This window comes from Thalassophryne amazonica, chromosome 3, assembly GCF_902500255.1.
Source record: "Thalassophryne amazonica chromosome 3, fThaAma1.1, whole genome shotgun sequence".
Classification (NCBI taxonomy): domain Eukaryota; kingdom Metazoa; phylum Chordata; class Actinopteri; order Batrachoidiformes; family Batrachoididae; genus Thalassophryne; species Thalassophryne amazonica.
In genome coordinates, this window is record NC_047105.1 from 26,058,243 (window position 1) to 26,071,225 (window position 12,983).

General features: G+C 42.2%; 1 protein-coding gene across 1 annotated transcript in view; it reads right to left on the reverse strand.

The window, feature by feature from the left end:
• Positions 1-5,850: 5,850 nt before the first annotated feature.
• The window catches only part of rspo4 (R-spondin 4), a 105,191-nt gene continuing 98,058 nt past the window's right edge, over positions 5,851-12,983 (reverse strand). The window contains exon 5 of the mRNA XM_034165957.1: positions 5,851-6,147. Within this exon, the coding sequence (XP_034021848.1) occupies positions 6,017-6,147 (131 nt within the window). The 3' untranslated portion in view covers positions 5,851-6,016. The remainder of the gene's footprint in view (positions 6,148-12,983) is intronic.

Here is a 12,983-nt window from a genome sequence, read left to right on the forward strand (position 1 = left end):
GAATAAATTATGGAATCACCCTGTAAATTTTCATCCCCAAAACTAACACCTGCATCATATCAGATCTGCTCGTTAGTCTGCATCTAAAAAGGAGTGATCACACCTTGGAGAGCTGTTGCACCAAGTGGACTGACATGAATCATGGCTCCAACACGAGAGATGTCAATTGAAACAAAGGAGAGGATTATCAAACTCTTAAAAGAGGGTAAATCATCACGCAATGTTGCAAAAGATGTTGGTTGTTTGCAGTCAGCTGTGTCTAAACTCTGGACCAAATACAAACAACATGGGAAGGTTGTTAAAGGCAAACATACTGGTAGACCAACTGGAGTCAATGTCTGTGACCGAACTGTAAGAAACCGCCTAAAGGAAATGGGATTTACATACAGAAAAGCTAAACGAAAGCCATCATTAACACCTAAGAAAAAAAAACAAGGTTACAATGGGCTAAGGAAAAGCAATCGTGAACTGTGGATGACTGGATTAAAGTCATATTCAGTGATGAATCTCGAATCTGCATTGGGCAAGGTGATGATGCTGGAACTTTTGTTTGGTGCCGTTCCAATGAGATTTATAAAGATGACTGCCTGAAGAGAACATGTAAATTTCCACAGTCATTGATGATATGGGGCTGCATGTCAGGTAAAGGCACTGGGGAGATGGCTGTCATTACATCATCAATAAATGCACAAGTTTACGTTGATATTTTGGACACTTTTCTTATCCCATCAATTGAAAGGATGTTTGGGGATGATGAAATCATTTTTCAAGATGATAATGCATCTTGCCATAGAGTAAAAATTGTGAAAACGTTCCTTGCAAAAAGACACATAGGGTCAATGTCATGGCCTGCAAATAGTCCGGATCTTAATCCAATTGAAAATCTTTGGTGGAAGTTGAAGAAAATGGTCCATGACGAGGCTCCAACCTGCAAAGCTGATCTGGCAACAACAATCAGAGAAAGTTGGAGCCAGATTGATGAAGAGCACTGTTTGTCACTCATTAAGTCCATGCCTCAGAGACTGCAAGCTGTTACAAAAGCCAGAGGTGGTGCAACAAAATACTAGTGATGTGTTGGAGTGTTCTTTTGTTTTTCATGATTCCATAATTTTTTCCTCAGAATTGAGTTGCGTCCATATTTTTTCCCTCTGCTTGGTCTAAAAAGTAACCGTTACTGCCACAATTTTTTTTCCTGATTTCTTATAGTGTTTCTTAAAGCCAGAAAGTTGCCATTTGAAATGACTTTAGTTTTGTGTCTTGTCTGTGATCTGCTTTTTTTCTACAAAATTAAACGACTGAATGAACATCCTCGGAGGCCGGTGATTCCATAATTTTTGCCAGGGGTTGTATTATTGTTATTATTTTATTTTTACTTCTATTTGATTTTTAAATGGACCACAATGAAAATAAGTGTTTCACTTTCTTGTCATCCATGTATTTTTAATGTATTTACAATGATATGTTTTTACATTGAACTTACTGAGCAAAAGCACTCACGCTTTTAATATTGACGAATGAGTCCACAATGTAAATATCATTGTCCATTGTTCAGTGTTGTTGCTATTTGTAGCTTCTCTAAAAATATTAGTCCTATCAACTTTCGGCTTTGGCGGCGTTCATCCTTGACCCATAATTCATAAGCATACCAATGGCAAATGTCAGCTCTCCCCAGTTTGTGCGTGATCAAAATTACACCCACACAGAACTTTGTCTTTTCTGCAATCTGCTGTAAGCAGGTGCTTTTAATTTGACACACAAAAAAGAAGGTGGTGGAAGACTAAACCAATTGAACTGCAAAAGCACATTAACTCAATGACACTAATAACACTTAAACTAACATGAACCATAATAACAACATTTAAAGCCCCCAAACCCCGAACTCCCATGGTGCATTACAGCACAATGTCCTGTGTTTACTGGTTAGCTAAAATCACTAATTTCTCAAAAAAAAAAAAAAAAATGTCTTATCAACTTCCTGTTTCTGCAGCATTCATCCTTGACCCAAAAATACATAAGTATACCAAACAGCAAATGTCAGCTCTCCCCAGTTGAGCCGTGGTCAAAGCCAAACACACACACACACACACACAGAGGCCACTTGGCTATTATAATATAGATGAAAGGCTTAAAAATATACATTTTGGTAGGATAATGTTAATTTGCAATTGTTGTCATGTGGTTTCTCCATGGTGTTTTGATTACAGCGCCTTTCTGGCGCGCAAGGAATTCTGGGATATCTCAGTAGGGCTAATAGTCATGAAATGAACATTCAGTTCACAAATAACGGCTCTTTCCGACGTTCCTGCAGCCAGCGTGCAGGTTGTGTGTTCTTGCTTTCAAAACTTGTACCATCTGTGGAATTGTGCAGTGACGAAAGTGCACGTTTTCAAGTGACCTGTTCCTGAGACCAGCCCAAGGCCCACCTGTGCTGAAATCCTGCTGCTTAATTTGCATCCTGATTGGCCACATGGCAAAACTGAAATGTTCATGAACACAAGTTGCCCCTGTCCCAGCTTTGTGATTTGTCACTAAAATCTGGGCAAAATAAACCTGTTTTTTTTTTTTTTTTTAAGAGCATAGAAAATCTCTTGGATCTTTATCTGCAATGTACAAAAAGGGGGATGAAATTGGCATCAAATTTATATTTTTGTGTCATATATTTTCACAAATTGGGAAAATCTTTGTGTGATTTCTTTATGAACAAATGTTATATTGTTTGAAAGTTTTTTTCATTTGTCAATTTTATTTTGAACAGAAGGTACAGCGATTGCAGATTTTAGAGGGAAACAAATATTTTGCAGTAATTTCGTTATTTATTTTTAAAACCTCCCATTAACCTCTCATATTGTGGAGAAAATATTTCATGTTTTCTTCACTACTTTGGATATGTATTTACTTTGAATTTGTCTGTCACTATTTGTTCATACTTTCTCTGCTCATAGTTAATTTAGTCTGAGTTAATTTTATTTATTTTTAAATTGTGATGTCTCAAATGCTGTTTATAGTGATATTGTTTCTCTTCCTTGTTTTCCCCATAAGGGGGCAGTATGGTACTGTAAAGTAATGGTCTGTCAGTTTACGGTTCACCTGGAAAATATTCACAGTGCTTCACTTATCCACATTTTATTTTACGGCCTTATTCCAAAATATATTAAATTAATTTTTTTTTGTCCTCAAAATTCGACACACAGTACCCCATAATGACCATGTGAAAAAGTTATTTTTTTAAAGATATTTGCAAATTTATTTAAAAAAATTAGAAAGGACAGGGAGAAGGACCTCAGTCAGGGAGGTTACCAAGAACCTGATGGTCACTCTGTCAGAGCTCCAGCATTCCTCTGTGGAGAGAGGAGAACTTTCCAGAAGGACAACAATCTCTGCAGCAATCCACCAATCAGGCCTGTATGGTAGAGTGGCCAGACAGAAGATACTCCTTAGTAAAAGACACATGGCAGCCCAGCTGGAGATTGTCAAAATGCACCTGAAGGACTCTCAGACCATGAGATACAAAATTCTCTGGTCTGATGAGACAAAAATTGAACTCTTTGGCGTGAATGCCAGGCATCATTGTTTGTTTATTTAGATCCCCATTAGCTGCAGCCTTGCTGCAGTTACTTCTCCTACGGTCCACACAGATTTACAAACACAATAAATCAGAAATACATTCAAAAAATATATATATAAAAATGAAAATAAAAATCAAAATAATAATAATCAAATTAATCAGCATCTATATATGTTTAAAGGTTTGACTCAGATTACTCCTTATACCAATAAATTCTGTTTCAGAAGTTTTTTTTAAAGAGACATTCATTTGCAGTGAGTTGAATGTGATCCGGTAATAAATTCCATTCCTTCATACCCCTAAATATGACAGTGTTCTTGATGGCATTGATTCTAGCTACAGGTAGCGTAAAGTTTCCCACCTCAGTATGTCTGGTTCTGTAAGTATGATTTTCTGAACTAAAAGAAAAATTCCTAAGCAAAGTATAAGGTAACAGTGACAACAATCTTTCCGGCAAAAATGATCAGTGAATATTAAAGTCTGTCTTTGACTAACAGCCAGTTTAATTTTTTATGCATTGTGATATTTATCCTATAACTGCACTTAAGAGGCCTGGTGGTGGGCCTCCGACGATGCCGCGGGCCTGGTGGCGGGCCTCCGACGATGCAGGGGGCCTTTTAGTAACTACCGCTGTAGCCGCAGATCTTTAGGCAACCTCTAACGAGGCTGCGGGCCTCCGACAATGCAGCGGGCCTTTTCATAGCCTGCGAAACAGCCGCGGGCCTTTTAGCAGCTACCGATGTAGCCGTGGTCCTGTTGGCGGGCCTCTGACGATGCCGCGGGCCTGGTGGCGGGCCTCTGACAATGCCGTGGTCCTGTTGGCGGGCCTCTGACGATGCCGCGGGCCTGGTGGCGGGCCTCTGACGATGCCGTGGGCCTGGCGGCGGCCTCTGCTGTAGCTGCAGGCCTTTTCATGGCCTGCGAAACAGCCGCGGGCCTTTTAGCAGCGACTGCTGTCGCCGCAGATCTTTAGGTAGCCTCTGACGATGCCGCTGTGGGGATATTTTTCAGCAGCAGAAACTGGGAGATGAGTCAGGATTGAGGGAAAGATGAATGCAGCAACGTACAGAGACATCCTGGATGAAAACCTGCTCCAGAGTACTCTTGACCTCAGACTGGGGTGATGGTTCATCTTTCAGCAGGACACTGACCCTAAACACACAGCCTAAATATCAAAGGAGTGGCTTCAGGACAACTCTATGAATGTCCTTGAGTGGCCCAGCCAGAGAGTCCAGACCTGGAGCTAATTGAACATCTCTGGAGAGATCTGAAAATGGCTGTGCACCAACGCTTCACATCCATGGAGCTTGAGAGATGCTGCAAAGAGGAATGGACAAAACCGCCCAAAGATAGGTGCACTGAGCTTGTGACATCACATTCCAGAAGCCTTGAGGCTGAAATTGCTGCCAAAGGTGCATCAACAAAGTATTGAGCAAAGGCAGAACAGAGGTTTAATAAACCGTACGAGCCAGTTTTATTCAGCCAATTCAGACCTCGTTAGAGACACAAAATATTACATGTGGTTCACATATGTTGACACAAACAATTGTTCCTTAACGCCAAAAGCACAGTGACACTGCTGAGTTTCAAAATCATAATTAAAATTTTATTGAATTGTACATTCGGGATGTAGGATGAATCCAATTTTGTCATACAAATATTGATAAATACACCTTTGACAGAAGCAGGCAAATAAAAAAAAAAAAAGTAATTTTTCCCTTCATTTGCAAGAATATCACAGTCACATATTCAGTGGCATGTAGCAAGTTTGTAAAAATACCAGAAGAGCCAAAGTTTGGATCTTAACGTTAAATGCTTTGTGATGTTCGGACGATATCTACTGTTGGGAATTTTTATTTTTTCCCCTGAATATAAAACATAGTGACAGTTGGCAACATTATGCGTAGCATTAAATTCAAATGAAATCCGCTAAGTGGATGATTTATCATTTCAGAATAAATTCTGTCTGTTACCGAAAACCTTACTAACTTCGCTGTACATCAGAGTTTTTCACAGTGCACATATGTACGTATGTAGGCTTTGTTGGCTATTTCAGATTCAGCAGGCAAAGTTTCACTAAAACATCTTTTCACAAAACATTGTCCAACATGTCCGTATCCCCCACCCCTGATATTTGATTTTTCCACCACCTCAAAGCTATTTGTATGAAGTGCAGCAACAAACTCTTTTTGGCTGCTGATGACTTCCAGCCTCCCCCCACCCCCAAAATGCTGAAGCTGATAAATGTGTAACGAGGAGTCGGTGCAGCGTTGTATAATGTTCCAATAAAGCAGCTCTGACACAATTCGGTATTTCAGTGAAATGGAAACTTGCATCCAACTTTATGGAAGTCTCGTGGCCGCGTGGATTCAGGAGTAAATAACGAATGTTGACCTTCTGGCTGCTGAACGAAAGGTCAACATGTCACATGTCCCTGTCTGTGCGTCTTCCTCAGTGATCGCCGCTGTCTACGGTGGCGTTCATCGTGCTGTTTGGTGGCTCCACGGCGGTCCCGTTGGCTAGCAGGCGTAGTCGTTTTCTCTCCCGCTTTCTTCCCAGTCCTTTTTTATTCTTTATTCTTTCTGTAAAACAGAACAGAAAACAATAAATGGCAAAAATTATTTAAGTATTTCAAGATTTCATAATTATGAGATCTTTTCTCGTAATTATGAGATAAGGTGACTAAATTTCTCCTTTTTTTTACTTTTCTGGACTTCTGCTTAACCTAGGATCATGATTAAAGCAACTAAATGTGGATTTTAGAGGGCATGGATCCAGAGATACTAACTACAAAGTACCAAAGCTCACTCATCTACAACCGCTTGCTCCTATTAAGGGTTGTGTGTGTGTGTGTGTGTGTGGGGGGGGGGGGGGGGTTGGGGTTGGGGCCTATCCCAGCAGTCACAGGGCGTGAGGCGGGGTTCACCCTGGACAGGACGCCAGTCTGTTACAGGGTGACAAACAAACACATTCACAAACTGCACGCAGACCTACGGACAATTTAAAGTTTAATTACCGAAGCTGATGAATATTAATAGTACGTGGATTTTTATTGGGCGTAGCAGATGTCTGTGACTTATGGGACATAGGAACCTGATCCACGTGGGTGTCTTTTCCTTACTAATCAGATCCAGATAGTTGTAACTGTATAGGTAAGGTTATGAACCCTTAAACTAAGAATGGTGCTGTTATTTGTTGAACTAGAAATGAAAAGTCAGTTTCTGAAGGTTGCCATCCAAGATGGCAGCCATAACAACCTTTAAAAACAAACGGAAACATTCTTTTTTTTTGGATTCCTCATTTCATAAATGTTTATAATAAAAGTCCCTTCAGCTGCTCCCTTGTTTGCACTCGGGGTTGCAACAGCAAATCCGAGATGGATCTGCATGTTGAATTGGCACAAGTTTGACGACGGATGCCCTTCCTGACGCAACTCCACATTACCTGGAGAAATCTAGCAGGGGAGGGGTTTGAACTGTGAATCTTCCACACTGAAACCAAGCGCACTAACCAGTTGGCCACCACTCCTGCCCCAACCTTTCTAAAATTGTATAGTTTACCGTATCTCCAAAAAACTTGAACAAAATTACTTCTGGAAACGGAATACATAATCAAATACTGCCTGTCGGAGTTTTTCCTTCCCAAAGGTGGGCAGGTAAGATTCTGCCTTGGTACGATTTGGCGCTGTACAAATAAATTAAACTCAAAATTCTTCACCCTCTGACTCTACAGCTTTAAGTGGCTGGATGACAAAAATTTAAATTCTCTTTTGATTTTGTCTCGGACTTCCTTGACACCACGTTGTCCTGAGATTGTCCTAGACGTCCGTGCACACCTGATCTGAAGCGTGCTTGAGGTTTGCACATTCTTATCGCATGTTCTTCCTTCATAAACGTGTACATCCACATCTTGGTTGCAGGTGTGTGGAGGAGTCTTACGGCTCTGGAACAGCTGCTGGAAAACAGAAGAACTGAAGCACTCATGGTAGCTCAACACTGCAAATGTTGTTCAGATGTTTGGGACCCACTTCCAGGATAATTTCTCTGAGGTGCGGTGTGAACTGATGCGTTGGATCGCGCTTGCTGATAGTCCATAAAAGGTAACTGCCAAATATTTTCAGTGATGTATTGCCACTGTGAGAGGAACATTGACCAGAAAAATACACGATCAGAAACCGCTTTTTAACCATCCAACACACAAATCTGATGACATCAGATCAAAACGTCAGCGGGCCTTAAGTAAACGTTTCACATCATCACAAATCGGAATCAGAACTTCAGTGCATACCTCATATTGCTGTCTCACGCTATTAAGTTTGGATCAACCTCAACAGAAATGTGGTTTTGATGTTCACTGTTGGAGAGCGACAGTGTTTTTGGTTTCACTTTGAAAGCGGAATGTGTTTTTCGGGAATATCCTACACTCAGGCTGATTTACTGTTTGATTGAACTTCAGAGAGTAAAAACAAAAGCAGAAATGAAGTTAAAGTGGTCACATTATCCACCGTTTCAACAAATTGAGGGCGGTCACCAGGTGTCCTCGAAGCAGATATTAAAGCTTGTAGATAAAAAATACACTACAACAAGAGCAACGCCAAGGACATCATACACACCCCGCTCGTATGATACACTACTGTGTGGTTTCATAGTAGTGGTGATGATGAAGTCTGGAAATTATTATTAGTGACAGATTGGTGCATTAAAGATGGTATATGGTTAATATATCCAGCAAATGATTGCTACCTTACAATTAGTATGTGATGTGTTGACCCCTATTTTTGGAAGAAACCTTCCTCTTTCCTCCCTAAATCCACAGTGAACAAATGGTTTCAATCAAACAAAGTTTTCTTTAGTTATTGTGCAGAAATCAAAATCAAGATGGCACCTGTGATGGCCATACTGGACTACAGACTACCATCATTTTAGAACATAACCTTCCTTTAGCCTTCCCCAACAGACCCTAAAGAAATGGTTTCAATCAGGCAAGGCATTCTTTAGTTATTGTGCAGAAATGGAAATCAAGATCGTGCCGACGGCGGCCATATTGGATGACAGACTGCCCTCATTTTGTAAAGGAACCTTCCTATAGCCTTCCCCAATTCACCACCATCAAATAATTTCAACCAGACAAGGTGTTTGTGAGTTACTGTGGATTGGTTGTCTGCCTAGATGGTTTCCATTCAGGACCCAAAACAGCTCTGCCATGCGGCCGTTGCGGTGCAGCTAGGTACCAGTGCATGCTTCCAGACCGGCCCTGAGCAGTCAACTTTTTACTGTGTACACAACAGTATACTTACACAGTAACACACCATGCACAAAGGGGCTGTTGGCGCATTTTCCCTTTCGGACGAGAGCACTTGCAGCAGGCGATCTGCTGTTCAGACTTTGCCTCAAGTGCGAGAGCTTCTAGTGACTTAATGGATCCACAGTCTGCATTAAAGCTTGTGAAAAAAAGAGAGAAGCCACCAAAGCTCCCTGAGGTGAGGCACTGAGGTGAAGTTTTCTATTTTTCCCTATTTGTGTTTACAATACATTTATTTTGTTTAATGGTTGTTCTCAATTCAACTCAGTCGTGTGCACGTGTTCTGAACCCACCAGTGTCGGGCAAATCGAAATACTGCACCCAGCAAACACAAAAAGCCATTTCTGTCTGGAAGACCATTCCTGACGGACCGTGAATAAAAAGATAAAATGTAACAATATCGCGAGCTTAAGAGTAAAATAATCAGTAACGTTAATAAATAAATTCTGTTTTACTCCCCAATTATGTCAAGTCTGGTAGCCTGCGCTAGTGCTGTGCTTTGCTGCATCCGTGACACCACGGAACTGCCTTGGATCCTGGATGTAAATCACCCAGGCAGACAACCAGTCTGTCATAATGACAGGTGAATACAACAATGTATATGTCAGAGCCCAAAGACGATAGAGTGCTGCAGCGCCCCGAGAGGTCCGTCAGTAAAAGTTCTCCGGGCAGAAACCATTTTTTTGTTGTTGCTTCCATTGCGTTGTGGTTATTTGCAGTGTGTCTGTTGTAATTTGTAGCAGGTGTTATCCAGTAGAATTATTTCATGCACTTTGTTACATTTCTTAGCAAGCATTTTGTAAAATTGCAAAAACGTTATTTGCAGCCACTGCAAAGCTGCATTTTCTTATCAGCAGAGTACTTCAAGTCTTAAATATCACCTAAATGCAGCACACACAGCTGATACAAGCATATCATTCAACGAAACACACTGCGGTGCGAGGCTTCGGTAGACTACGCTAGATGCAGCGTGTGGGAGAACTACAGATATCGCACAACATTTAAAATAAAATTTTGCTATACACTATTTTTTAATTCATTTTTGGATTTTGTGTATAACAGTAAGTCCCTTCGGCTGCTCCCTTGTTTGCACTCGGGGTCGCCACAGCAAATCCAAGGTGGATCTGCATGTTGAATTGGCACAGGTTTTACGCCGGATGCCCTTCCTGACGCAACTCCACATTACATGGAGAAATGTGGCAGGGGTGGGATTTGAACCCGGAGCCTTCTGAACTGAAACCAAGCGCATTAACCACTTGGCCAACACCCCTTGGATTTTGCTTATAACAATGCGATTAATTGTTATTAATCATGGAAATTGTGATTAAAATTTTAAATTGTTGCCCAGCGCTACTTTTCTTTTATAAATTGCTGCAACTCCATGATATAAAATTGATGCAGCTGTATTTATTTATTCTCGTGTGTGTGTGTGTGTGTGTGTGTGTGTGTGTGTGTGTGTGTGTGTGTGTGTGTGTGTGTGTGTGTGTGTGTGTGTGTGTGTGTGTGTGTGAGAGAGAGAGACTCTCAGCTACTGTAGATGATTAACTCTTGTTTCAACATCTGGATCATCTGGAGATTCTAAAACACTTTTTCCAACAGACAAACAAAATGAGGCAGAAACCATAATTGCGTTGGTGGATGTAATTTAAAAGTATTTTTTTAATCCATTAAAGGTGATTTTGAGTTTGGTGGATCTTCACTTCAGCTCGACACACTTCATTCTCCTCTTCTTAGCTTCTTAGTCACTGACGTGTTTCCACAACTGTGAAAAGTGATGCTGCGTAAAACAAATGACAGGCGCTTACATTCCTTTCACACCGTCGGCTAAGTTTTCCCCATTATCTGAGTTAAAATATGTGGACGGATGCTGTACACAAACTCACAGCGGTTGGAAAAGTCCAGATGGTGTTTTTATTATTTTATTTCTGCACACAGTCACCGCCGTGTGCACTTGACAGGAACGTGTTCAGTCTTTGTATCTGTGCTGCTCAAGGGCACAATGTTTGCATTTTGGGGAGCTGTGGTCCAGATCCCAGTTTCCATCCGCATTTGTTTTCAGGCAAATGACGTGTGCTGTGATCTGAGATCACAGCGATTACAGGCACTGTGACCCGGGGGTTGGAGGCGCTCCAATATGGGGTTTGTAGGCGCACGGATCTGGTGGGTTGCACGCGCTCCAATATGGGGTTTGCAGGCGTTACAATATGTGGCTTGTAGGTGCACCGATCCGGTGGGTTGCACGCGCTCCAATATGGGGTCTGCAGGTGCTACAATATGGGGTTTGTAGGCGCACCGATCCAGTGGGTTGCACATGCTCCAATATGGGGTCTGCAGGTGCTACAATATGGGGTTTGTAGGCGCACCGATCCAGTGGGTTGCACATGCTCCAATATGGGGTCTGCAGGTGCTACAATATGTGGTTTGTAGGTGCACCGATCCGGTGGGTTGCACGCGCTCCAATATGGGGCCTGCAGGTGCTACAATATGGGGTTTGTAGGCGCACTGATCCGGTGGGTTGCACATGCTCCAATATGGGGTCTGCAGGTGCTACAAGATGGGGTTTGTAGGCGCACCGATCCAGTGGGTTGCACATGCTCCAATATGGGGTCTGCAGGTGCTACAATATGTGGTTTGTAGGCGCACCGATCCGGTGGGTTGCACACGCTCCAATATGGGGTTTGCAGGGGCTACAATATGGGTTTGCAGGCGCACTGATCCGGGGGGTGCAGGCGCTGTGGCCCATCTCTGCTGGCACGATGATCTGTTGATGGAGTGCAGCAGTTAAGAGGACAGCTTGCAGGTCACTTCTCGCATTTTGCTGTGAATGACGTAAAGTTGTTTACATCTGGTGTCGTAGGTTAAAGTGACGATAGTCTTGTTAGGTTCTGTAGCTGTCGGTTAGAGAGGAGCCGTGCCATTATGTCCTGCTGTCATCTGCCCTTCATTAGTAATGAGAGACGGCATTCAGAGATTTTTTTTTTTATTCCCTTCACGTCTCCTCTCGTTCCCGACCTTAAATCAGCTGTCCTTTTCCATCTCCATGTCCCTGTCGTCTGCTCTCCCATCATTCCTGTAATCTGTCCTTCATTTGTGTCGTTGTCACAGTGGCTTTGATTTTAGGTGTTTCCTTGATGATGGGGAATAAAGACGGCCTGTCCTAAAGTGTCTTTGTGCTATATGTGCCCGTCTTACAGTGTGTGTACGATGAAAATTGGAGATCACTCAGAGTGGGCTCTCAGATGTCTTATTCTGTGATGTTTATTGAAGGGTTAGTTAGTTAAAGTTAGGTGGTCAGAGAACAGAATGTGTGTGTTCCTGTCAATAGGTATTTGTTCCATCCGCAGTACCACAAACTAAACAGTCAACCCTGATGTTAGCGTAATCTTTGATCTTGAGATATAATTCAACCTGTTCCTCGGTGTAATGTGGATTCCTCTTCACCACTAAAGTTAGGTTAAAGAGTGCCCATCTGAGCCGGCTGTCCTCATCTCCTTCTATAGAGGAACAATAGAGAGAGCGTACCAACCAGTAGTATCTCTCTGTGGCATGGAAGCAGCAGCCTTGCAGACAGGAAGGCACTGGGGAGGGTTGTGAGAGCAGTAGAGAAGATTATTTTAGTCAGACTGCCAACCATTGGTGACCTGGCAGAACAGCACTGCTTGACCAGGGCAAGAAAGATAATGGGGGGGCACTTCCCTTTAACAAACTGTTTTCCCTCCTGCGCTCAGGTAGATGGTATCGTAGCCTGAGGTGCAAAACATGCAGATTAAGGGACAGCTTTTATCCACCCGCCATAAGACAGTTAAATACAAATCAATAGAAAGACCCATGCAGCATAGAATGTAGGACATAGAATACACTGTAGCATCTAGTACATGAGTTAAAGTTCTCCGTCACCAAGACAGATGTCCATCATTTGGAAAATTTAACCACACATACACGTGCGCACGTGGTGTCATGCGTGTTTTGGGGCCGAAATATGATAGTCTCACTGTCAAAGCAACATCCCATTCTGCGCTAATCAAAGCAGCAATGTCAGCATGTATGGCGCTGCAATGAGGAGGAAAGGACTGTGTGAATTTTCACTCCTCTCCGCTCTGTTTACTGCTTGCCATGA